We start from the raw sequence: 24,682 nt of genomic DNA on the forward strand, positions 1-24,682 counted from the left end.
GCGAGTCGGTCACCGAGGAGGACAGGCTAGCAGAGGGGCAGGCAGAGTGACATGTCATAGATCTAGTATTGGGGAGGAGTCAGTCCCGGCAGATGCCCCAACACAGTAGCACCCTGGGTGGGCATTGGAAAACGCCATCTTGTGGGTCAATACTTCCCCCACCCCATGTCCTGCAGGGTTGCCTGCCTAACCCTTGTGGGGATGGGAGATGGAGAGCTTAGAGTGGCAGTGCCAGCAGCAGCCTTCGGCTTTCCCCTGGAACCAGTCGCCTTGCCCGCCTCTTTCCCCAGCAAGATCGCCTGGTGCTGCCTATGAAGATGCATCTTCATGCTGCTGGTTCCATAATGCCCTGTCGATGAACCCCTGCTTAGGCTGAGTTTGCAGTGGCGACAGACAGCAAAGCGGGGATCCGCTCCCAACTCAAAGTGGTCCCACACGATGCTTGTCTTTCGTTTCTGTGGTGACACCACCAATTGCCCGCCTGAGCTCTCTGGTGTTGCCACAGAAACAGGGGTGTGGGATGAGACTGGGGAGAGAGCCTCGGCCTGCTGCTGCTCCTCCTCAGCCCCCACATCCTGGAGGCCCACCGCCTCCTCCTCCTCCCCCCCCTCCACTGTGCTGAGGACCTCGTCTAGGTCCATCAGCGGGCTCGTGGGCTGAAAGGAGAATGAAGGAGTTGGGGATACTCCTCCTCCTCTAATGGCACTGCTGCCACGTGCCTCTTGCAAACGGGCACTTTTCCCATTCCCACCCTCAAAAAGAGAACGCCGGGCACAAGTTGCAGAAGAGAGTGGCTCTGCCTGCTGCTTGTCCTGCTTCTGTTTTGGAGCAGTCAGCCAAGGAGTTGCCCGTTTGAGTTTCACAGGAGGAGAGGAAGCCCTGCTGGCAGACTGAGCCTTGCTGCTTTCAGCACGCCTGCTTTCTCTTTTCATGATGACTAACAAAATATTAATACTACTAATACTATGTATAAGGTACTACTAAGAATATGTATAAGAAGAATATAATATGTTTAAATGTAGGGAAATGGGACAAGAACAATAAAATATACTACTACTAATATGTATGAGAATATACTACTAAGAATATCTACAAGAATATAATAATATGTTTTAGAATATTACTAATAAATGTAGGGAAATGGGACAAGAAATGGGACAACCACTACTATAAGAAGAACAAAATATGAATACTACTACTAATATGTATGAGAATGTATACTAATAGACTACTAAGACTATGTCAAAGAATATAATAATAATATGTTTAAGAATAGGGAAATGGTGTGCGTATGCTTTCCCCAAAATGCTCAATCTGTGGCTGCCTGTTGAACTTGACAAAAGCAGCCCACTCCGTCGAAGTTACACAGAGAAGAAAAAGAGAATCCAATTTTTTTGGTATATTTGGTATATAGAAGATAGAAGGAAACACAATCAGGATTTAAGAGAGGGGAGGGGGAAAAAGAACCAACCACTACTATAAGAAGAACAAAATATGAATACTAATATAATATGTATGAGAATATATACTAATGGACTATGTGAAAGAATATAATAAAATATGTTTAAGAATATAAATGTAGGGAAATGGGACAAAAAGTGTGTGTATGCTTTCAAAAGAAAGCTTTCACAAAAGCAGAACAGTCAGGCTTTAATACAGGGAAGGGGGGGGCAACCAACCCAACCACACACTCCAAAATTCAAAAATAAAGTTTATATTAAATCAAAGTAAGGGGAAAACACAGGGCAAACTAAGCTACAAGTCAGAAAGAAGCAAACAAACACACACACGCGCCAAACTAAACCTATATTAAATTAATCTATCTCCAAAGCAGGAGCACTAGCTAAGTAAGTGTTCCCTCCACGAACGCCAACCCACAAAGAGACACAAAACAGAAAGTTCTCAGGGTGGGTCTGCCTTAGTCCCCCCTCCAACGCTGGGATTGGAGGAGGATGCTTTCTGAGGAGATGAATTCTCATCAGGATTGGGAGTTGAATGTGCCTGTCATCGCTTCCAAAATAATAATAATAATAAAAAAAAAAAACCCAAACCCCGATTTTTAAAAAAATATTGCACGTGAACCACAGCACGCAGAAAGTTGAGAGTGGTCTCAAAATGACCCCCATCCACGACTCTCTGTGCACAAGAATTTTCAGAACGATAGCTTAAACCCCCCCCCCAGTTATCCCCGATTCTTTCCCTCAATGCAATCCTATGGGCGAAAAGCCGAAACGCCGTTTGAGCCCTGCGGTTGACCCGATTTTTAAAAAAATATTGCACGTGAACCACAGCACGCAGAAAGTTGAGAGTGGTCTCAAAATGACCCCCATCCACGACTCTCTGTGCACAAGAATTTTCAGAACGATAGCTTAAAACCCCCCCCCAGTTATCCCCGATTCTTTCCCTCAATGCAATCCTATGGGCGAAAAGCCGAAACGCAGTTTGAGCCCCGCGGTTGACCCGATTTTTAAAAAAATATTGCACGTGAACCACAGCACGCAGAGAGGTGAGAGTGGTCTCAAAATGACCCCCATCCACGACTCTCTGTGCACAAGAATTTCCAGAACGATAGCTTCAAAAACAACGTAGTTATGCGCGATTATTTGCCGCAATGCAATCCTATGGCGAAATGTTTTCAAGATGGCGACCGGAGCGCTCCGACTGAACTCGGAGCTCCGAAAAATGGTCGCTTCTCTTCGCCTTGCTTCTAGGGGGTCCGCGGTCCGCTCCTACTCCGCCTCTGGGTAAGGCGGAGCAGGCCAATCCGCTACTGCTTCTACGCTCCTAATCGGAGCGGAGCACATCCCTAGTAACAAGTATGCAGCAAAACAAAAGTCATGTTTACAGTAAGATGAATGCAAATTCTGCATTTCGTTTAAGTTATGTCATTTTGTTTAAAATTAACTTTATAACTGTTCATCCTTTTTCCCCCCAACCATTTTAAAGAGGTAGCTTATCTTAAAAACATTTTCTCAATATAAGAGAAGTGCAACTGGAACTGCAGAAATGAACAGCTTCACGTTTCTGATTCAGGGTGACCCAACACTAGAGCCAAAATAGAGTTTTTCAGGTAGTGTTTATTCAACTCAACACATTCTTTGTTTTTAGTGGTTTGGGGCTGGGGTTATTTCTCTGTTTGGCTTCAGCTCCTTGATCCATGCCCTGTGCATGGAGTCAAGATCCAGCACCGATCTATAACTATTGCCAAAACTATTCATTTGCCACCTTATGTGTTCAGAAAAGTACTTAATTCCAGCTCCCCAGCACTGCCTACTTTTCCAGCTCCACATGAGGAGACATTTAGTTCAATAATAAAGATCATGCTGGTGTGCTCCCATCCTAGCGATGTAGAGGTCAGTGCATGTTCCACAGTTTTCTAAAATCATGGAACTTCCCTCTCAATTACTGCATGCCAGGGCGTGCCAACTTCTCTAACTAATACTCATTCACGGGTAGAACAAGGCAAGACAAGAAATCCAAACAGCCCTTAAGCACGACTCCACCATTCCAGCGACAGAGGGTTCAAAAGCGCTTTATTGATTAGTAATCAAGGCCTGGTCTCTTCAAAGGGAGCAATCAGACAAAAGACATAGGAAATACAGTACAGTATTTGAGCTTGCAAGGGGCAGGGCCCTGTTGCAGCATTAACCAATCAGAACATAACACTGGGGCATAGCTAATTATGCTAAACAATTCTCTCTGTTCTGTCAACAATACCTTTGGCCTGACAGTAAGTTACAGAAGTTAACTCTGACACAGCAGCACTGGAGCCAGGGTTCTTGTTTATGTTAGATAAGAAGGATGCACTCAAGGAGACATTCTCACATACAGGACATCATGACATTTTGCTTGGTGTATTTCCTTTTAAAAATGGAGAGACTTCTCTAACATTAGTATCCATCTCCAGAGAAGTTTTACTGTTGTGTGTAAGAGTCATTGTCCTACAGCACAGGGCATTAGCTGCTACCTTGACATTGATCTTGTAGGCTGAGAGACAAACTGCATGTTACTATTAATACGTAGCATGCCGCTACATATGGGCTATCCTTACTCAAAAGTAAGTGTAACAGGTCAATTTAGATCTGGATCCTAGTGTATGGTGCTTTGACACACACACATGTACACACAGTGCTTGTGGTCCTCATTTGGATTGGGGGACTTCAAGCCTCAACTGAAGAGAATGGAAGCTCTTTTTTGCCAGTGCAAGGGGAGGGCAGCACAGTCTAGATTAGGACCACAGCAGGAGGCAAAGAGTTAACCACCCCCACCCCAAGACTACATTCTTAACCCAGGTCAGATCGCTACATTTACTTTTGATTTGGTAAAAGAACAGATGTAGAGGCATGCCATGTATTAAAAGCAATGTGTAGTTTACTCTGAGTTGCCATCCTAAAGAGTTTTCAAATAATGCTTTACTCCTTTATCTTTCTGTGTATGTCAACATTCTGAAACCAAAGATTTCTGGGAAGTTCCATTGTCTTTCTGGAGTTGGGCTGGGATGTTGCATTAGAAAAGCGCTTCCATTTTAGCTGGCTGGCTTTACAATAACTAAATCAGATGGTTTAGCCAAGTAAGACACACCAAGCATAATTGTCTATGTACAGATATTTGCCAGTTCAACAAGAACTTGATAGCTTTTCAACCAAGGTAAAGATTGATGCTTCTTGTGAAGACGAAATTATCATTAAAAAAAACCTGGAGGCTAGCCTAGAAGCATAAGTTAAGGGCACCTAAGGATTAATTTATACGTGAACAAGCTTGAAGAATATGACCATATCTTGTTATTCTCTGGGAACGAGAGGACCAAGAACACTGTGGTAATTATCGTCATCTGGAGGGAGGGAGGGAGGGAGGGAAGGAGGGAAAGCAAAAGGAAAAAAGACAACTAAAGTGGCACATGAATTTATAAAGCCGTGGATAATGTGGATGGTGATTTTTCTCCCTCTCTTATAAAACTAGAACTTGGATCAGCCAATGCGGTTGATAATAGAATTCACGATTACAAGATGAGATGATGACCACTATCTTAGATGGCATTTGGAAAGGAAAGAGAAGAAAACAACGTATTAAATAAGTTATGGAGAACCATGGCAGAACTCAGTTGCATGGGCTACACTGGGGCAGGGGGGGGGGGGGTTGCTCACCCCTAATACAGAGGATTGAACCATAGTTTATATTAGTTGAAAATATGGGCAATGGAACTGGAACTTGTGTTCTGAAACCTTCCCCCTGCTTCTCCTCTGCAAAGTGTAATACGGATGGGGTAATTTGCCATGGAAAAGCACCATGTGGGGGGAAGGTGCCTAACCCTCCAACCATCTGCCAGTTCCTTCCTCCAATCGGGGTTCTGGACCTATGTTTTTGTTACAAACACAGTTCTGTAACTGTGGCTGGTAGGCACTGGAGGGTTGCAGAAGAAAAGCAATGAGCAAAGTAAAAATTAAGCATTTTTGTGTTTGAAAACTCCATAGTGAGAACTGAAAGCATGACCAACATGATATTTGTGATGGCATTGGAGTGTTGCTACCACTTAATAACTGGGTAGAAAGGGAGATGGAGAATTTTTCCTGTAAATGTGCCTAGGTGGTTATTTGAATCTGGGATTCTTTAGATCTTTTTGTTTGTTTGTCTTTTTAAGGTACTAATTTTGGGCCATCTCTGCATAGAATATTAATTGCATCATTATACATTATTTTAATTTGCTTTTTGGATGTGTCTCTGTGGATTTTGCATTGTGTGTAAGTTTTAATGGAAAGCTGATGTAACTATCTTTAATGTCTGCGTGAATAGGCTGGGCTATAGAAAACTCTGCTCATCACTTTTATTTGTTGTGTTGGTCTGAGGTGAACGTAACTTTTACAGAAATATGCTTCCATCATGTAAAGGGAAGGTTTCTCTACTCTAGTGTCCACAATGCCTTTTTGTTCTGGAAATGTGATTTGCATTTTACCTACATGACCGAGCAAACTGTGATTAATATGGGGACTGGAGGAATAAAAATTTCCAAAGTTTGAATCCAAGAATCTCAAAACAGCCAAAGAAAGCAGACCTTTGACACTTTGTCGCCGAATATGTTTAAAGCTGCATTTGTTACTTCTCAAGAGCCATCTGTGTAGAGGCCTCATTTTTTAAGTATCTTTGGGAATCCAAGCTTGTTTCTCACTTTTATAGAGAATTCTCTGCACCAGTAAAGTGAGGTGAAGAAGAAAGTCTAGTCTGTGATCAGCCATAATTGTACTCATGACTACAAATGGAATGTGCTGTCCTTAGCACAGGAGTGGGGACCCTTTTTCCTGTTGAAGACCGCGTTCCCTGGGGTTCTCCCATGTGATCCTGGTGAAAATCCCCCCTCTACTGATTGGCAGGAAACAAAGGACTGGTGGGGAAGAAGGAGCAGCAGAGTAGCAGGGTTTTCAGCCACGCCCCGTTTTCCCTGCTAGTCAGCTGATTGGTGGGAGGGACCAATCAGGTGATCTGGAAAAATTAGGCAGTGGGCCATTTGCAGCCCATGGGCCATGCTTCCCCCACTCCTGCCTTTGGGACCTTATTTTCATAAGCCAAGAGCACTGAAAGTCTTCTGTACAGAGCAGCTGTGAGTGCTGGGTAGAATTGTAGAGCAAACTCTGAAATTAGTGACTGCTCTGGGGAAATTGCTGACCATTTTCCAAATATGATGACACTAAGGTGGCTCTGGAGCTCCTGAGCTTGAGTTCCAATTTAGCAACTGTCATCTGGTTTACTCTTGCATGCTCACTGGTACATTCATCATTCTTGGCATTCTGCTTGGGTTTGCTGCAATGCACTATCTGAAGTCATTTTTGTGTGTGTGACACTTTCAGCCAATTAATCTTTATAGGTTTGAAAATTTGCAACTGACACCATCACGTCCCACCCTAATTTTGCCTTGAAGTAAATCACACTCTGTGAATGTATATGTCTTACACTTGCCACTTTGAGCTGTTTCATTTGGGTATTTTTGTTGAACATGCAGACACACATTGAGAACAAGTGTGCTTTGAGTGTTCATGCATTTCAAAGCTATTGTCTTAGAAATGTGACATGTCTTTTCTTGCAGCTCCTGAAGCCTCCTCATACTTGGTTGCCCCATCACACGCGTAGTGCCTGACCTTTGACCCATGTGGCCAAGCTGGTTCTTTATAAGCCCTCTTTTTATATTGATTTTAGTTTTTTCTTAAAAACTACTATTGTTGTTGTTGTTGCTGCTGCTGCTGTTATTTTTTTGTTATACTTGTTGCATTCTTCTTTCCCCCAAAGTCCTTAAGGGCTCCCTCTGCCTACTACTCACTTTTGTGTTTGCTTGTGTTTGTTTATCCCCCCCATCCCTCTTTGGTACAGATCAAAGTGGTGAATGCGTTCCGTAGCTCCTTGTATGAAGGCCTCGAGAAACCCGAATCCAGAAGCTCCATTCATAACTTCATGACTCACCCAGAGTTCATCCTGGAGGAAGACGAGCCTCGGACACCATTCCTCGATGGCACCGATGAAGACCTGGAAGCTGAAGAACTCAAAAAGCAAAGTGAGGAGAGCCCAGGCGAGTCCTCACCCCTCAACAGAAATAACAATGCAGTGGACAGCAATATCGCTGAGGACACCATTCCGGAGCCAGAAAGCCCTTTACACAGCTTGGAAACATCAGTTTGACCTTTGAACTTTGATCCTCCTTCTCCTTCCCCCACCCACCCATGCAACATAGGCACCAACGTCTGACCACACACTGCGGCCACTTCCTGTCAAGTGCTCATCCCTATATGCCTATTTTATCCTCACTCCTCTTCCCCTCCCCCCCTTTATGATTATTTAGCTGCAGGAGCCACAGTAACGCACAGCTAGATTTTTACTCCTCAGCAATTATTTTGGCAGAGGTGCCTCCCTCAAGAGAGAAACCGCCAATCTGATACATCTTCTCCTTCAGTTGAGTTCCACATGTCTGTAATAGTGGCTTTTCTCTCATTGCTGTTGCATGCTTAAAGAAACAGGGTTCAGATTCTCTTGAAGAGCTGTGTGTAGAGCTTCAGATGATGCAGTTGTTGGGATGGCTTCTTTTTTTGCTTGTGGAATCTGAATCCTAGATGTTGTCATATGTCCCTGGGGAGAAAGGAATGAGCACCAAGGGGATGTAATTAAAGGGGGATCTGAATCAGGTATTGGATATGAAAGTGAACCCAGTCTTCCAGGGGGTGGGGATGGTACCTGATTTTTACCATTTTTTCTGTTTGTGTATCTCTCTGTTTCCGTGGTAGTATCAACCACAGGAGATGAGCATGACTAAAAAGTCTTAAAATGCCTTTTAAATGATGTGAGTTGGAATAAGGCCAAGCAACAAGGAGCTATGACAGCAACATGTTCTCTGAGAGAATGAAATCAGGTGGAATGTGGCTTTTGATGAAAAGGAGTTGTATATGAATTAAGAGCAAATTACTTTGGAATTCTACATTAGCTGAAGTTCTTGGGGTATAACTATTTCTTATATTTAATTTGCTTGATTTCAGTTTTGCCATTTTGACTATCAGGTGAATTAGTCATTGGCTCTGTACAGTAAACATCCCAACCTCACTTCTCGTAAGAATTGATCCCAAGGAATGTGGCATAAGTCCAAGCTATGGCCCTTGCCCAGGTTTCAGAAGTCTTGTTTTGGGAAGAGGTCCAGTCTTTGAAGAGCACACAATGTAAATCAGTACAGTCAGGCCACCACTGGTAATACGCTATCAGTTCCTATAACTTCTCCTGCATTTTGCATACTGAAGAGTGAAAATGTAACAAAAAGGAATCTTGGCATGAACATTTGTGTGAAGTGCTTTTTCAGGTGAAAATTGTGCATGAGTTGGCTCTGTAGAGCCATGTTGTATTGGTTGCGATACAAAGCACCTTCCTCAATTATTAAGAATAGGGTGTACCAATACACATCTCCACATTTCTCATTAGGAGTGCCTTCCCTTCTCATTGCACCTAAACTGGCTTCGATCCTTTCCCACAGTGATATTTGCCACTCATCGGTCTAAAGTGAATGCTGGAGAAGGTGAATTGGCTCTTGCGCCAAATGAGGACGGTGTCAGCCTCATCTTGATATACATTTCCTAATATGTATGCTGGTCAGATAAGAAAACTACACTTCAGCTGTGCAGTTCAGAGCTAAACAGGGGCCTCCTGCTGAAACTGTTCTGGGCATATCTAAGTGAGGGCCAGTTTGTTTCAGAGAAGTGAGGGCAACCACAGTTTGGTGATGCTGGAGGCAGAGCAGCTCTTGAAATTTGGCACAGTGGGCTTGTGTCACTACAGAGTGGTTTACTTGGAAAATACTACCTGGAAGCAAAGAGAGGACCTAGTTGTTAGCAGCTGTATTGAAGGTTTTGTTGCCGCCACCATCCCAACATTCAACTGTACACGACTTGTTGGTGGCTCTTCTCTCCCCACCCCACCCCCGGTCCCCCTTTCCTTTCGAAGAACGCACAGCAGAAACTTCTGTGCCTTGTCTAAGCACTGCCCAAAGCACCGTCTGCCACACGGGAGCCCGGTACTTTGCCACGAGATAAGTGTTCCTTAAACAAAACAATGAGAATGGAGTGTTTTGATTTTCACTTTTAAACTCAAACCCCTTCACCTTGTGGATTAGTCACTGAATTTCTTCACAAGTTCAAGCTAGGCTGATGAAAAGTCCTTCTCGGTAGGTCTTCTATTCCAGGGCTGGCGTAAAAAGGACATTCATACTAGGCTCAACCAACTGCCATTATCTGGGGTGGGGAAAAATAACGATCATCAGCCATCTTAATTGCAACTAAGGCATCCGCCCATCCCTTACCCCTTGTTTCCTTCCAGATAAATCCACTTCATTCCTTTCATCTGAACTATAAACACTGGGAGGAATTTAGGGAGGGAAACTGCCATCTCTTGCTATGTGACCTACCAGATAAGGAAAAAAATCTTTTTTATTTAGTTCTGTTCTAAAGGTTACATTGTTTCAATGATCATTTTTCTATTTTAAATACTTGCAGAAACAAATGGTGGTGTTAGGCGCTTGCATAAATATTTATGAAATATTTGGGGGAGGGGACACTGATTTTTTTTTAATGTTTGATATATTTTTTTTATTACCTCAAACATGTTTTGGAAAAAGAAAAAACTGTCACTCCCAGAAATCTGTAATTGACAGGTTGCAATGAGGAGTCTGGCCTACATTTTAATCCATTTTTCTTTCTTTTTCTTTTTGTGTGTGTCTAGCTTCCTCAGTGGGGGAGGGGGGAAATAATTATATAAATATTATGCAAAAAATATATAGTTTTCTTTAGATCAGAAACAGATATTTTTAAGTCAGCCATATGTATTTTGTTTAAAGGAAACAAAGCTGTGAGTTATGTAACTGCAGTGGAATGTAGTCACATGGCTGGCAGTTGAAACTTAGTGATTGGTCAGACTCCAGTCAGCTTCATTTCTCTGAACAGCCATCTTTGTACTAAAGTCAGTTGTGTTATACAGAAATGTTTTTTATATAAATTATGTTGATATGGCTGGTTGCTTAAGGTATAAGTGTTTATTGTGCATACGTTTTTTTAATGTAAAACAAGGTTGAGGGTTTTTTTCTATTTTAGTTTCAATGATACAACTGGCAGCAGTTGAGCGGCTTAAGTTATTGGGGAACTATAAAACATGTGGCCAAGGTAGAGTGCTCTAGATAAAAGGCAGGAGCCCTGATCAGCAGATTAATGTATGCGCACGCTCGCCAAACACATGGCCAACATTGTTGAGTTCTATCCATGGCACGTGCTGTGGGGGTGGAGGGAGAAGGGGAACCTCCTTTCAAATAAGTCCCCCCTACCTCCCCAAACAGATAAACAGCATTATCCAAACTTGACTGGACCAGCCATCTGTTAGCAGAAAGACAAGTAAACCCAATCCAGCAGAGATCAGCACACAGTTGTCCCATAGTACAGAATGGCCTTGGTTTTTACCCCATGCAGCATCCTTTTATGAACATTTGGATAACATCCAGGTAAGGTGATTCATGCTCAGAAGTCTGCCTTCTATGCATAGTCTGCCCTTACTGGGTGGGAATGGGGATATATTATAATTTCTCTGAAGCATACCATGAGGGACAGAATGATCTTTGCAACCAATAAAATTATCATGTGGGGGAGGGGGATAATTCAAGGTTGTGCCATGCCAGACAGGAAATGAGGTAATATCCTGTGATGTGTGTGTTACTTTGCCTTGGAATGCTTTGTTGTTTTTTAAGAAAAGCATCCTGGACATAATTTTGCATCCAGTTCTTAATAGTAGGAATTTATTCTTTTTTTAAAATAGATTGGCAGATTGGTACCAAAGACATTACATCACTTCCTGTGTGCAATGAAGAATATCCATTTTTAGGAGTTAGAATTATGTAATTGGTTCTTTTTATTGAGTTGCACAGGGATCTGACTTAATTTTTCAAACATTTTGTGCAATAAGTTTTTAAAAAAAGATATTATTTAAAAAGATGACAATTCCAGGAAGAAAACAAATCAAATTGTAATTTTAGCCATGGGCAATTATGAATAGAAATGTAAATAACAACCGTGCTTAAGAATACTGTTTGAATTGTAGAAATCTCCACATGCGTTTCACTTGGCTTTTCCTTGGAAATGGACACAAGTCCATTGAAGATCCCCAATGACCTGGTTCACACAATCAAAACAAGCCACTGTGGCTTATAAGCCATGGTGGCTTGTTTAAATCAGCAGTGTGTACCCGGGTGGGTAATTAAGCAAATGGCAGTAACATGGATCACTGATTTAAATAAGCCACCGAGGCTTGTTTGATCATGTGAACTGGCCCAATGATTCTAATTCAAAGAATCTGTGACACGTTTTGCATGACAAGGTAGCCCATTGTGGCTTAATTTCGCTGCAGGGGCTCTTAAGTTGTGCTGGGTGCTCATGGGCGCCTGTGGGAGCCTCTGCTTGCCGTAGTTTGTTGTGTTGTGCAAACCCAGCGCCATGGGTTGAGAGGATATATAACTCTAAAACAAGCTATAGGTTATTTGATGGTTGTCTACCCTTCTCAAACAACCCATGATGCTGGGTTCAAAAATGGTGGCCAGCATTCTCCACTAAGTCCCATGGGGAAATTTACCCATGCGGTAGCTTAGCATTATCTATGAACAGCCCCTGTTCCATAGCTTTCCTCCAGACATTGTGTAGTTCTGCCAATTTTTCTGGCCCACTTTGTCCTTTGGTGAGATATGGGCAAATGATTGAGGTGGCTGCAGGTGTAATAACAATTGCAGCTTTAAAAAGGAGGGGAAGGTAACAGCAGCTTCCAGATGTACCATGGAATCTTTCATGAACAACCTTCTGCTCTTCACCAGTCTGGGTTTTCTCTCTCAGCAGAGCATTTATTGAAAGAAGAAGAACCTGCCTGCACCGCTGAGGAGAGAATATAGATATCCCTCTTTTATCCCCAATACCTTTAGAACAGCTTTGATATTTATTGTAGCCAGTGTCACTGCTAACCTGATACTATATCCTAACTCTTTTGGTTGTTGTTTGTGGTGACAATATCCTTACTAACCAAAAGGAGTCCTATCTGCAAATTCATGTGCCCTTCAATGAACCCATGGCTAAGACTACATGTTCATTTTTTTTCTGCCCATAAATAAATATATATACAGTATTAAAATAAATATTTGTATGTATATTTATTTGAATTTAAAGGCTTTTCTAAAGAAGCATGCAGATAAGAATTTATGGTTTCCCTTTTTCAGTAACTAGTATAATAAGCACTGGTATTTTTGTATAAAAAGGAAAAAAGACAAAACAAAAGACTGAATATTATGTGGTATGCATGACATTAAAAATAATGGTGGTTTCAAAGCAATATGTACCCTGGTGTGTTTGCCATAATCTAGAGTCCAGCTTAAAGTGCACCTGATCTGTAATTGCATTTTGATATTATTTAATCTCTATGTACGATGTTTTGCATGTATTTATATGGTTCTTGGGAAGATTTCTTTTCTTTGGGGGAGGGGTAAGCAGAGGGGGCGGGGTTGGAATGATTGACAATGAGCTTCTTCCGGAATATTTGGAACTCCAAGCATAGCTAATGCTCTGATGGGAAACAGGATGGGGGAAATCAAGCCAATTTTTTTAAGGTGCAACAGGAGGGGAAGGGATGCTGTTTTGAACTAATAAAGCTTTTTTTGCTGTTGAGCAGAAACAATGCGCGAGTGCGTTGAGAGAATAAACTGTGCCCACTTGTAACCGTGATGTCTTCAATCTGTGTCCCATCAGTTTATGAAGTCACTGATCATCTACTGAAGCTGAGATGAAGGATAACTTGAATGGATGTAAAATGTCTAGCTTGGAACCAAAATTATAGTGTAAAATGTTTGCTGAAGTCGAAGTTGATATGAAGTCTTCAACATACAATGTGCATAGGTGCACAAAAACCCTTCAGTGCAACTTCTGCCATCTTAGCAAGGCCCAGAAATAGCCATCAAATACTAGCCAAGGCTAAAGATGCCATAAAGAAATCCAAAAGAATAATGTATTTTAATGGAGAGCAGGCGGCATGCTGCGCCTTTTTTTAAAGTGGATTTATAATCACCAAGTCACAAAATTAGAGGGGCAACTTAGGGCAGCAATCCCATCCACAGTCCCATAACATCTGGAAACAAATAATGTATTAATTTTGTTTATACTATTTTTAATTCTTTCCAAGAAAACTCAACCACAAAACTATAAATATCTGCAATGTGTACTTAAGCTCTTACATGAAATTAAACCTATTTCAGTAGGTGTATAGGGTGTAGTACTGAAAGCTTAAAAAACCCTGTTCAAACATTTTACTTTTAATATGAACATTTTCAAAGACTGAGAATGTTCTTGCATCTGGCAGCATAGGTAGTGGATATATGCATTCATCATATCCTCTGTGTACATCGTAAAAGCCTGGTGAAAGGTGCTCCACAATAATGGTTTCACAGTGCACATAGGTTGAAAGAGATGTGTGTATCTTCCTCAATTTTAATGGGCTACCTGCTAAAAGTGTGATGTCTGAAGCAATCCACACACTTTAGCCAAAAAAGATGTGTTTCAAGAAAGTCTTCAAGATTTTTTTTTTTTTTTTTTGACCCATCAGATATCTTTAATAGAAAGAATTGGAAGCTCTGCTATAGGAAACATTTGCCATTTTCTAATCTTACCTGTAGTCTCTTGACACTTGTACAATGCAAGAGGGGACAATTTGATACCTCAATGCAATGCAGCAGAATTTGATTAGAAATTCAGTGTTTCAACAGAGGACTTTAAAAACATCTTTAATTCAGCCGTTGCGTACTCTAATTCAGTCACATCATGTCTGATAGCAGCAAAAGTAAATACCATAAGCAGAATCCAGTCCTGTCCTGTGCATGCAGGAAGGAGGTAAGTGGGAGGGCCTTTTGCATGGAGGAGAAACATGCACTGGAAGTGCAGGATTCAATGGCGGTAAAAATCTGGTCAGTTCCACTGGACTTGGAGCACATGACCAGCATTTTCTGATGAAACTTTAATAATAAAAAATATTGTTAGATGTAAATCCTCAGTTTCTTTCAGAACATGTTTCTCCAGTCATCATCCTGTTTAGATAAAGGGTGATGGGGCTGTGATCACAAGCTTTCTATTTGGGGAATTTGGGGAAACCACCCAGAGAGCTTCAGCTATGGGGCGGTATTTAAACGTAATAAATAAATATTGCCACACTATAATAGAAGAGGTGGCACCTGCTTGTTTTCCATTTCCTGTGCTCCTCCTGAACTGAATCTGGGAACTTGCAACCCTCCTCTCCAACATTGTAGGCAATTCCTGTCTACCAAGCCTTTGGCAGTTGGGATTCATTCCTGATTTGGAGATTTAATGGTGTGACTTAGACTGCAGGTGTGTGAAAAGCACTTGCCCATGCAGGGTTTAATGTGGCTCTGCCGCATTGAAAAAGGTTCGCCAGCAGTGCAACAGATTTTACAAGGGCAGCATTGTCATCGCAGTTTCTCTCAGGGCCACATCACTGGTGTGTAAAGCTTGCACACCTAGGTGCATGCATTTTAACATGCTGGGCCCCAAAAGAAACTTGCACAAATGCTTTTGTGTTTTCATGTATAATGTTAAAATGCCAGATGATGTTAATAACACAACACAGATGTTTCCTGTTTTGGAAACTTAGCAAAATAACTTACGTTACTTAAGATTTAACTAACATAAATTATTTTGTAAGTTTCCAAAACAGGCTGATAGGAGAAGCAGACAGCCGTGTGAATCTCCAAAGAGCATGATTTTCTTCACTCAAAGTCCTCTTTGCTGTCAAATTTGCAAGTGAGATACAGATTTGTGTTTTTTGTTTTTTGAAAAGGGTTATTCTAGCAGGCTATGTAGCTAAACATTTTCCTAGTGTTGTCTTTTCTATGCTGCCATTCAAAAATGCCAAATTATGATTCACACGAGCATTGTCTGATTTCTGTGGCCTCTGTGCTTCTTGTTGCCATGTGACCTGTGTTCCTTTTGTGCCATAATTTGGTAGATGTAAAAGCTGCCATTTTTGTGCCTTTCAACCAGCCCACCACTGCCCAAGCTTGCTGTTCTGTCATTTGCAGAATTGGGAGTACTGGTTATTTGCAGCTTGTTCTTGACTTGAATGATGAGTGATAGAGAAATTTATTGAGACTTAAGGTTGCAACCAACCCTAGGAATACCATACTGGCAATCCTAGGGCCTAGATCCAATGGAGATTAAAAGCCACATGATAAATGGGTGTATACTAAGAGCCCCTTCAAATATTACAGTTTTAATGGGTACTTGTTAGAGGACTACACAATGTATCTGCTAAAGCTGTATCATTTGAGGTACTTCTGTAGGATGAGGGAATAGGTTAGAGTAGCGGCCTTCGTGGCTCATATTTTCTCAAACATGAACTAACAGAAAAGAGCCAAATTTAGAAGTATTTTTTAGAAGAGGCCTCTTTAGGGTTATTTGGTACAAACAATGAACATCACTCCATTGATATAATGGGAGTTAACAACTCCCCAATACCAGGTGTGAAATCACCAAACTGGGATGCTTGGCAGCTTTCATTAGGAACTTAGGAAGCTGCCTTATACTGACTCAGACCATTGGTCTATCTAGTCCGGTATTGTTGACACAGACTGGCAGCAGTTCTCAAGGGTTTCAGGCAAAATCATATATAGGTTTGTAATGTGGAAGTAGTTCTTTCTCTGACTAGTTCAAGTGTGAACTGGTATGTGAGAAATGGCAATAAGAGAACTGGAGGGGGAGTGAGAGGAGATCGGATCTTCTGCTCATTACAGAAATGTTATTGAGGTCTTTCAGGGTTTCAGATCCAGTTCCAAGGAGACATTTGAAACAGTAAGCAGGAATACATTCAAAACAATTGGTTGAATCCAGATTTATTCATACTCTGATACATCAAAATCAATAGGACTTAGTCATAGCTAAGTCCCATTGATTTCAATAGGTCTATTCTAAATGTGGCTTAAGTCTGGGTGCAATTCATTATTGGCTTCATAGTGATACCTCAGCTTAAGTTGTGTCACCAAATTTGACTGATGTCACTTGCACTGGCCTTAATATAATACGTTTCTGTTGGCCACTAAATATTCATCTTCATTTCTTTAGAATTGGGCTCCATCCTTTTAAAAGCCGGACCAAAATCTGTAGTCATTTTTAGTCATTTTCAGCTAGTTTGTTCGCTGCTTTTGGGTCTTGTTATTATCTGAACAATTCCGCTGGCTTTTCAGCCTGTATCATATGCAAACTCACTGATGTAATTTCTAGAAAACTGGATTGGGGTTGCTTGTTCAGATCGTATAGTTTGCTGTGTTTAAGCAGAGAAGTTGAACCCAGCAGATCACTGCCTCATTCTATGGCAAAAACAAAAATAATAATTGAAAATATAGATGTAAACCAAGCAAAGCCTCAATAGATATCAGTGCCGAGTATTTACTGCCTCTGTCTTCTATGTCCGTCGCTGTCATATGGTCCTCCACAGTGTGTTGCTGACAAAGTCAGACTGAACTGAAGAGGCCATCCATTGTCTATGGGCAAGCATTTTTTAATCCAATTGTAAATAAAAAGATACAAAAATGTGGCCCATTTCTTTTACGCTTCCTGGTATGTTTTTGGTCATGAATGTTGCAGTGTAAAGGAGTCAAAAATAAGTGATTGTGTATATGTGGCTGGATTTTGCTTCTGAATCTCACACCCCTAACGATGTAGGTACTTGTGGTCCAAATATGTGGAGTCTCACTTCTTCCAGGGTTTTGCTTAACATACCAGCTTTGCTTCCTCTTAACTTCACCTGGTGGTGGTGGTGTGTGTCCATCCTTTTGGACAAACATAGTCAGGCTGCCCTGCTAAGTTCATGTACACAGCACATCTCAGAAACCAGTGATCAAGTGGCTTGAGCACCACCGCAATGGAGAAAGTTACAACACATGGGACAGTTTAGCTTAGAAAAATGGTAAGGAGAGACATGATAGAGGTGTACAAAATGATGCATGGTATGGAGAATGTAGATAAGCAAATGTTTTTCACCCTCATAATACTAAAACCCAAGGTCATTTATTTCATGTCTATACTGCCCAATCTGGGACCTAATGAAACAACTGACCTCATAATATGCTGTCAAGTGACTGAGAGTAGGGGACAGTCTTAACTTGGTGCCAGAAAGATGACTTGGTGCCAGGTGGACCACAGTGGAGAGAGCATTCCAAAATTGGGGTTACCACCAACAGAGCCACCTCTCTCATTGCCATCCTCCAAGCATTCCTCTGAGGAGGGCCTCAGATGATGAGCGTAGCATACTGGTAGGTTCGCATCAGGAGAGATGCTCTTTCAGGTATTGCGGTCCCAAGCTGTTTAAGGCTTTATGGGTTTAAACCAGCACTTCCATGGTAATCTCCTTTGCACATCCAATTTCCCTCATTCATTTTTCTGTGTGTATTAGATGTTCATCACTTTACTTTCCAAGAGCACTAACAATTACTGTGACAGTCATTACTTTTCTTTGGCAGTTACGAACTTTAAATCCTGCCAAGAGGATGAACTTCAATTTTGCTGCCTACAAGTTCACACTAATTAAACTTCAAAATACCCCATGTATAATTGTGTGAAGCTTTTTAGATCTCCAAAAGCCTGCCTTTGACTAATTTACATGGTATCTATGTTAGGTTAAGAAAAGAAGAACATACAAACCATGCTGGATAAGACCAAAGGTCCATCTGGTCTAGCATTCTGTTCCCACAGCTGTCTGAGAGGAAACCCCAAGTAGAAAGTGAGTGCAACAGCACCTTCATGGTTGTGTTCCCCAGTAATTGGTGTGCATAGGCATACAGCCTCTGATACTGGAAGTAGCACATAACCATCAGGACTAGTAGCCATTAATAGCCTTCTCCTCCATGAAATTGTCTAATCTTTCACAGCCATCCAGATTGGTGGTCATAGTTTAACCCTGCACTATGTGAAGTAGTATTTTCTTTTATCTGAATATCACCAATAGGCTTCATGGGTTGTCCCGGGTTCTAATATTAACAGAGGAGTAAAATGTTTTCCTATCCACTTTCTCCTCACCATGCCTAATTTGCCTTTTCTCTAAACTAAACAGTCCCAGATGTAAACTTTAATTGGGCTTGAAAACATACAGGCAGACACTACAAGCAACCCAGAATTGTTACAAGTTCAGACATCCTGGTCCCTTCTATTTATCTAGCCATTGCATTTTGCACGAACTACAGCTACTGTACTGTCTTCAAAGGCAGCTCCACATACAGCACATTCTAGTAATCTTACTTGGAGGTTACCAGAGCACAGACTACTGATGCCACATTATCCTTGTTCAGGTAGGGGCATAGCTGGACCACCAACTGAAGCAGGTAGAAGGCATGCTGTCACTGAAGCCAGCTTAGCCTCAAGTGACAACGATGATCAGAACCCACAAGCTATGAACCTGCTCCTTCATGGGGAGTGCAACCCAATCCAGAAAAAGTTGAAAACACACTGTCAGAAGAGCCACCCAGTAACAGCAATTTCATCTTGCCTGGTTTGAGCTTCAGTTTATTAGTCATCTAAATCCATTGTTCCAGCTAGGCACTAATCTAGTATATCCACAGCCTTGCCTGGTGAGGATGAAAAAGAGCTGTGTGTCATCAGCATACTGATGGCAACACACTCCAAATCCCTCAATGACACCATTCAATCATTTCATGTAGATGTTGAATAGCATGGGAGATGAAACTGACCTCTGCACAATCCCATACTGCAAAATCCATGGGACTGAGCAATAATCCCCAAATACCACTTCTAGAGCCAACTATCCAAGTAGAAGCAAAATCACTACAGTGCAATGCCTCCTATTCCCATCTCAGACAATCACTCCAAAAGGACATCATGGTTGATGGTATTGAAAGATGCTGAGAGACCCAGGAGAATCAAGTCACATTCCCCCGTTTCTCTCCCAACATAGGTTATCATTTATTATTATTATTATATTTATTTGTATCCCGCCTTTTGCCCAATGCTGGGCCTTAAGGCGGCCTTACAAAGTTTAAAATATACATGGGTGGGGGGGAGGGAAACAAAACCATAAACAATTAAAAAATACACAACAAAATTATAAGACATTAACATAGATGGAGGGCTGGATTATTCTCCAAAGGCCTGCTTGAACAAAAAAGTTTTAGCCTGCTTCCGAAAGCCCATCAAGGAGGGAGCCAGCCTAGCTTCCCCAGGAAGAGAGTTCCAGAGCACCAGAGCAACCACCAAGAAGGCCCTCTCCCATGTTCCCACCAAGCGCGCCTGTGAAGAAGATGGGACTGAAAGAAGGGCCTCTCCAGAAGATCTCAAAGCACGGGCAGGCTCATAAGGGAGAATACGTTCTTTCAAATAACCTGGACCCGAGCCATATAGGGCTTTATAAGTCATAACCAGCACTTTGAATTGTGCCCGGAAACAGACTGGAAGCCAGTGGAGCTGTTTTAACAGGGGAGTTGTGTGCTCCCTGTAACCAGCCCCGGTCAACAATCTGGCTGCAGCTCTTTGAACCAGCTGGAGTTTCCGAACACTCTTCAAAGGCAGCCCCACGTAGAGCGCGTTACAGTAATCCAATCGGGATGTAACTAAGGCATGTGTCACCGTGGCCAGGTCTGACATCTCTAGGAACGGGCGCAGCTGGCGCACTAGCTTTAACTGTGTAAATGCACTTCTGGCATCCAGGCTCAGGGCTGAATCCAGAAGTACACCCAAGCTGCGGACCTGCGTCTTCAGGGGGAGTGTAACCCCATCCAACACAAGCTGAATCCCTATTCCCTGATCTGCCTTTCGACTGACCAGGAGCACCTCTGTCTTATCTGGATTAAGCTTCAATTTGTTCGCCCTCATCCAATCCATTACTGCCAACAAACAGCGGTTTAGCACAGAAACTGCTTCCTTGGAATTGGGTGGAAAGGAGTAGTAGAGTTGGGTGTCATCAGCGTACCTCCCCCCCCCCATGTATATTTAGGGTGACTAAGGCTGTTTCCATGCCAAACCTGGCCTAATTCCTGACTGAAATGAGTCCAGATGATCAGTCTCATTGGAAGAGTATCAAGCTGGTTGGCAACCACCTGTTCAAGGACCTTGCCCAGGAAAGCGACACTGCTATCACCCTAAGCTTGTTTGTTTATTTTATTACATTTCTATACTGCCCCATAGCCGAAGCTCTCTGGGCGGTTTACAAAAGTTGTTGAGATCTTTCAGGTCCAGCGAGGATTTCTTCAGCAATAGTCTCTCCGCTGCCCCTTTCAAGCTGCTCCCTCTTACAAGGAGCTGTAGTCTTAATGTTCCTTATGCCGTATTTTTTAAATTACACATTCCCTTGACGGCTTTTCCAGACCATTTTTAAATTCCCAACTTTTCCATTAGCACTATATATGTATAAAGGGAAGTTCAAAAATCGAGAGATCGACTTTCTATGCACCCTTGCCTTAGATCCACCAGCTGGAACCATATGCAAAAGACATGCACTTTACATTACAGGGATGAGTTTTTGAGGACCAGAACTGAACAGAGCTCACATTATTACAGCAGAACCCATTCCTGGTTACCCATAAAATTTCTTCATTTCAGTAGGATATTTCAGGAGAGGGGAGAGTCATTTTGTTACTGCTATTGTTAAACAAGCAGGAGCCAGAAATCCTTGATCTACTGCAAAATCACTTGGAGTTCTAACAGTATATTCAAGGCTGTCTTCTGGCCATCCATTTGAAGCAACAAATAAGTCAAAGTTCCTCAAATGTCAGGACTGTTACTGAAAGGGAGCTTGTTTCTCTGCTTAAATTTGTGTTTTATTAAGTAAGGCTGCCGACTGAGGATTCCAGTACGCATGCTGGGGGAATGCAGAGACCCTGCAAATGTCATGAAATAAACATAAAAATAAACATTTACAAAGTGGTGTGAATATGGGGAGTATACTGGCAGTAACTGCCAGTAATGGCAACCAGTCCTGATGGCTATATGTTACCTCTACTGTCGGAGGTGATGGACCTCTGAAAACCAGTTGCTGGGGAACAACAGCAGGAGATAGCTGTTGCCCTCAGGTCCTGCTTGTGGGCTTCCCATAGACATCTGTTTGGCCATTGTGAGGAATAGGATGCTGGATCACCACAGGCCTTTGGTTTGATTCAACAGAGGTCTTATTTTATACAGCCACATTCCAAACTCATGAAAACACTGAATATGTTAGATGGGGCAAGAACGGCACATTCCCAGGAGCAACATACTGTGATCTTGCAACTAAGCAACAGAAGAAAGCCAACACTCAAATCCATCACAACCCCTAACAACAAGCCATCAAATCAGTGGTTAGATTACTATGTGGGGGTTAGTACCAACCTTTGAAAAGTTTTTAGTAGCTGTGCGAGTCCAGGGACTTCTCAGAGTTCAAGTCCCAAACATGTGGAGATCTACCTCCAGCCCACCCCCAATCTAAGGGTTCTAGAGGATCACACAAGCCTAAAGTCTGCCCAGCCTTACTTTAAAACTTCTGTACTGGTCTCTGCAGAAAGCCAGCAATTAATCATCCTTTGGTTTAAATGAAATAGTAATGAACATATGAAGCTGTCAAACATGCTAGTGCTGTACTGCCTACTCTGACTGGCACAGCCCTCAAGTCTCAGGCAAGGACTAAACCTGTGACGATCTGCATTCAGAGCATTGTACTCTTTATCTTTTGAGCCACTGTCCTCCCTCCCAAATAGCAGCCAAGTCCCTTCCCCAATCTTTGGAGACATGGTACCATGTTAATAATGCTGGGTCCACACTTGTACATGCATAGTGCAAATAGTAAAGTTATATTGTCCAGAAAGGCCCTAACATTGCATATGGAATTTTTAAAAAAAGAAGCATCAGGTACATTAAGACTACAGCATTTGATTATGTCTTGTAGCAATGCACAGAGGTTATTCTGTCACCTGCGAAAACGCCCTAGAGCTATAGGTACACTCCAACTTTTTGCACGGTCCTTTTATTTCTCCAACTGCACAATCCTGTAGGCAACTTCTATTGCCAAGGGTACAAAACTTAAATTTGTTCAATAAAATGTCTTCTGTTACCAAATTCTTGAAAACTATGCCTAGTGTGGTAATATAGCATTTCATTTTTTACTGTCTGGCTATTCATTTATTTTCACTTATTTAGTACATTCATATCCTGCATTTCCGCTATTGTGGCAACAAATGTTCTATTCCTGCTAGGCAGTCTCCCAATCAAGCAATGACTACACCAGACTCTTCCATTAGGGCGCTAGATCCTGTGCCCTCAGACTATGCCCTAGAACAGGGGTGGGGGGGGGCCAGAAGACAGATCTCAATACTTTCAACTTCAACTCCCAAAAGCCCCTGCAAGCATGTCCAATCGTCAGGAATGCTGGTAGTTTGTCAAAAATACCTGGGGAACTACTTTCTGCCCACACCTAGCCCATAGCAGCCTCCTCTCTTACATTTCAGCACAGTTCTCCTGCTTTTGCGGTTATACTAGTTTATTGCTTTGATTCCCTTCTCTAAGTAACTGTTTTTGATGGGAAGCAACCCCCTTATGAGAAAAGGTTACAACATCTACTATCATTTAGCTTAGCAAAAAAGCAAAGGGGAGACATGATTCAGGTGTACGCAATTAGCCATGGTGTAGAAAAAGTGGATAGGGAGAGTCTCCCATGAAAACCTGGAGTCGTCCCATGAAATTAGTTGGTGGGAGATTCAGGATGGATAAAAAGAAGCACTCCCTTCGCACAGCACGTAATCTATGGAATTCACTATTGACAAGTTGTAGTGATGGCCATTTTGGGTGGCTTTAAAAAGGGATTAGACAAAATCATGGAGGATAAAACTATCAGTGGCTACCAGTCCAGATGGCTCCAATAGATCATAATTCAATGGTATAGCATTATCTTTACATTATATTTTAGGTCAGTTTCTGGAATCTCTTGTAGCAGGGCTGAGTGAACAGTACAATATGAATTAAATACCATCAGCTATGAATAATCGTAAATCCAAACTTCACCTCTTAGCCATAATTCAGGAATCTGCAATCCAATCTAGGAATAAGGGCAGAAGTAGCCCTTTTTTCTTCTTTTCAGGTACAGTATTGAGTCCAGAAGAATGAACCTTGGGGCACTTAGGATTTAAGAGTGATTAAAGGTAGATGAGCAGCACTGAAAAGAATCAGTTTCATGTGCAATGATATAGTTTATTCATTGTTGCCATCAGCTTTGCAAAAGGTACATTGTGGTAATCTCTCGCCCTGATTATTGCAGTCTTCACTATTATATCCCATTCTCATCTTGATCTGTCCACATCCAACACATTGCTTCCAAAATTATGCGCCTATCTTATTTTTCCAATAATGCTCCTCCTTGAATCCCTACAGTAGCTCCCTGTTCACATGCACAAGCTTCCAGTCCTTACCTACAAAGGCATGAACTTCCTCTACCCTTATAAATCCAAGACATCCTTGTCTGTGACCTTCCCTTGTCCAGCTCCACTACCCTCGGGCATCTAAAGGTCTTTTGCTCCCTGAAACACTCTGCCCGTTTCCTTTTACTGCCTGTTATGCATGAACTGCCTTCCAGAATTTCTCCATGAGACCCCTTCTTTCTTCCTTCAAATCTCTCCTTCCTTTGTGGAAGAAAACCTAGCCCTGGTACTATACTGTAACTTAACCTAAGCATGTGTACCTGAATAGCATATTATTATTATTATTATTATTATTATTATTAATTTATTTATTTATTTATATAGCACCATCGATGTACATGGTGCTGTACAGAGTAAAACAGTAAATAGCAATTAGATTGATGACATGGGACAGGTACCTATCCACTTGCACTCTATAAAGCATCATACACACTGATGGCACTATATAAATACAAAGGAGCATGTGAAAGTCACCCAATTATGTGCAAGTTCCTAGAGAAGTAGACCACCCTATTTTATGCAAGGTGAAAAAGAAGTAGGGGTACACAACTTTTTCAGCTGTAAGGGCCAGTGTGGTGCTGATTCAGGGGCTAGGCACACCACTGATCCTGATATAGATTTCTCATTCCTCACTACTAGCAGCATGTGGGGAGAATGATCCGTCTGAGAAGCATCAGGGGATGGAGTGAAGAGGCC

At 42.0% G+C, this 24,682-nt stretch overlaps 1 protein-coding gene and 1 long non-coding RNA gene across 8 annotated transcripts in view; both read left to right on the forward strand.

Moving 5' to 3' along the window:
- The window catches only part of ATP2B4 (ATPase plasma membrane Ca2+ transporting 4), a 256,117-nt gene extending 242,864 nt beyond the window's left edge, over positions 1-13,253 (forward strand). For 4 of the 6 annotated variants that reach the window (XM_063142032.1, XM_063142062.1, XM_063142023.1 and 1 more), the window contains one exon: positions 7,357-13,253. In XM_063142032.1, coding sequence (XP_062998102.1) covers positions 7,357-7,662 — 306 coding nt within the window. In that variant the 3' untranslated portion in view covers positions 7,663-13,253. The remainder of the gene's footprint in view (positions 1-7,356) is intronic. The other 2 variants (XM_063142046.1, XM_063142054.1) reach the window with 1 other exon arrangement.
- Positions 13,254-14,681: 1,428 nt separating this feature from the next.
- Positions 14,682-17,130, forward strand: LOC134409356 (uncharacterized). 2 transcript variants are annotated; one of them, XR_010026175.1, is made up of 3 exons: positions 14,685-16,525; positions 16,562-17,020; positions 17,066-17,130. It is a non-coding gene; the product is annotated as an uncharacterized LOC134409356 (long non-coding RNA). The 2 variants fall into 2 exon arrangements; XR_010026174.1 differs by having other exon boundaries at positions 14,682-17,020.
- Positions 17,131-24,682: the final 7,552 nt, after the last annotated feature.

This window comes from Elgaria multicarinata, chromosome 1 (genome assembly GCF_023053635.1).
Source record: "Elgaria multicarinata webbii isolate HBS135686 ecotype San Diego chromosome 1, rElgMul1.1.pri, whole genome shotgun sequence".
Taxonomy (NCBI): Eukaryota; Metazoa; Chordata; class Lepidosauria; order Squamata; family Anguidae; genus Elgaria; species Elgaria multicarinata.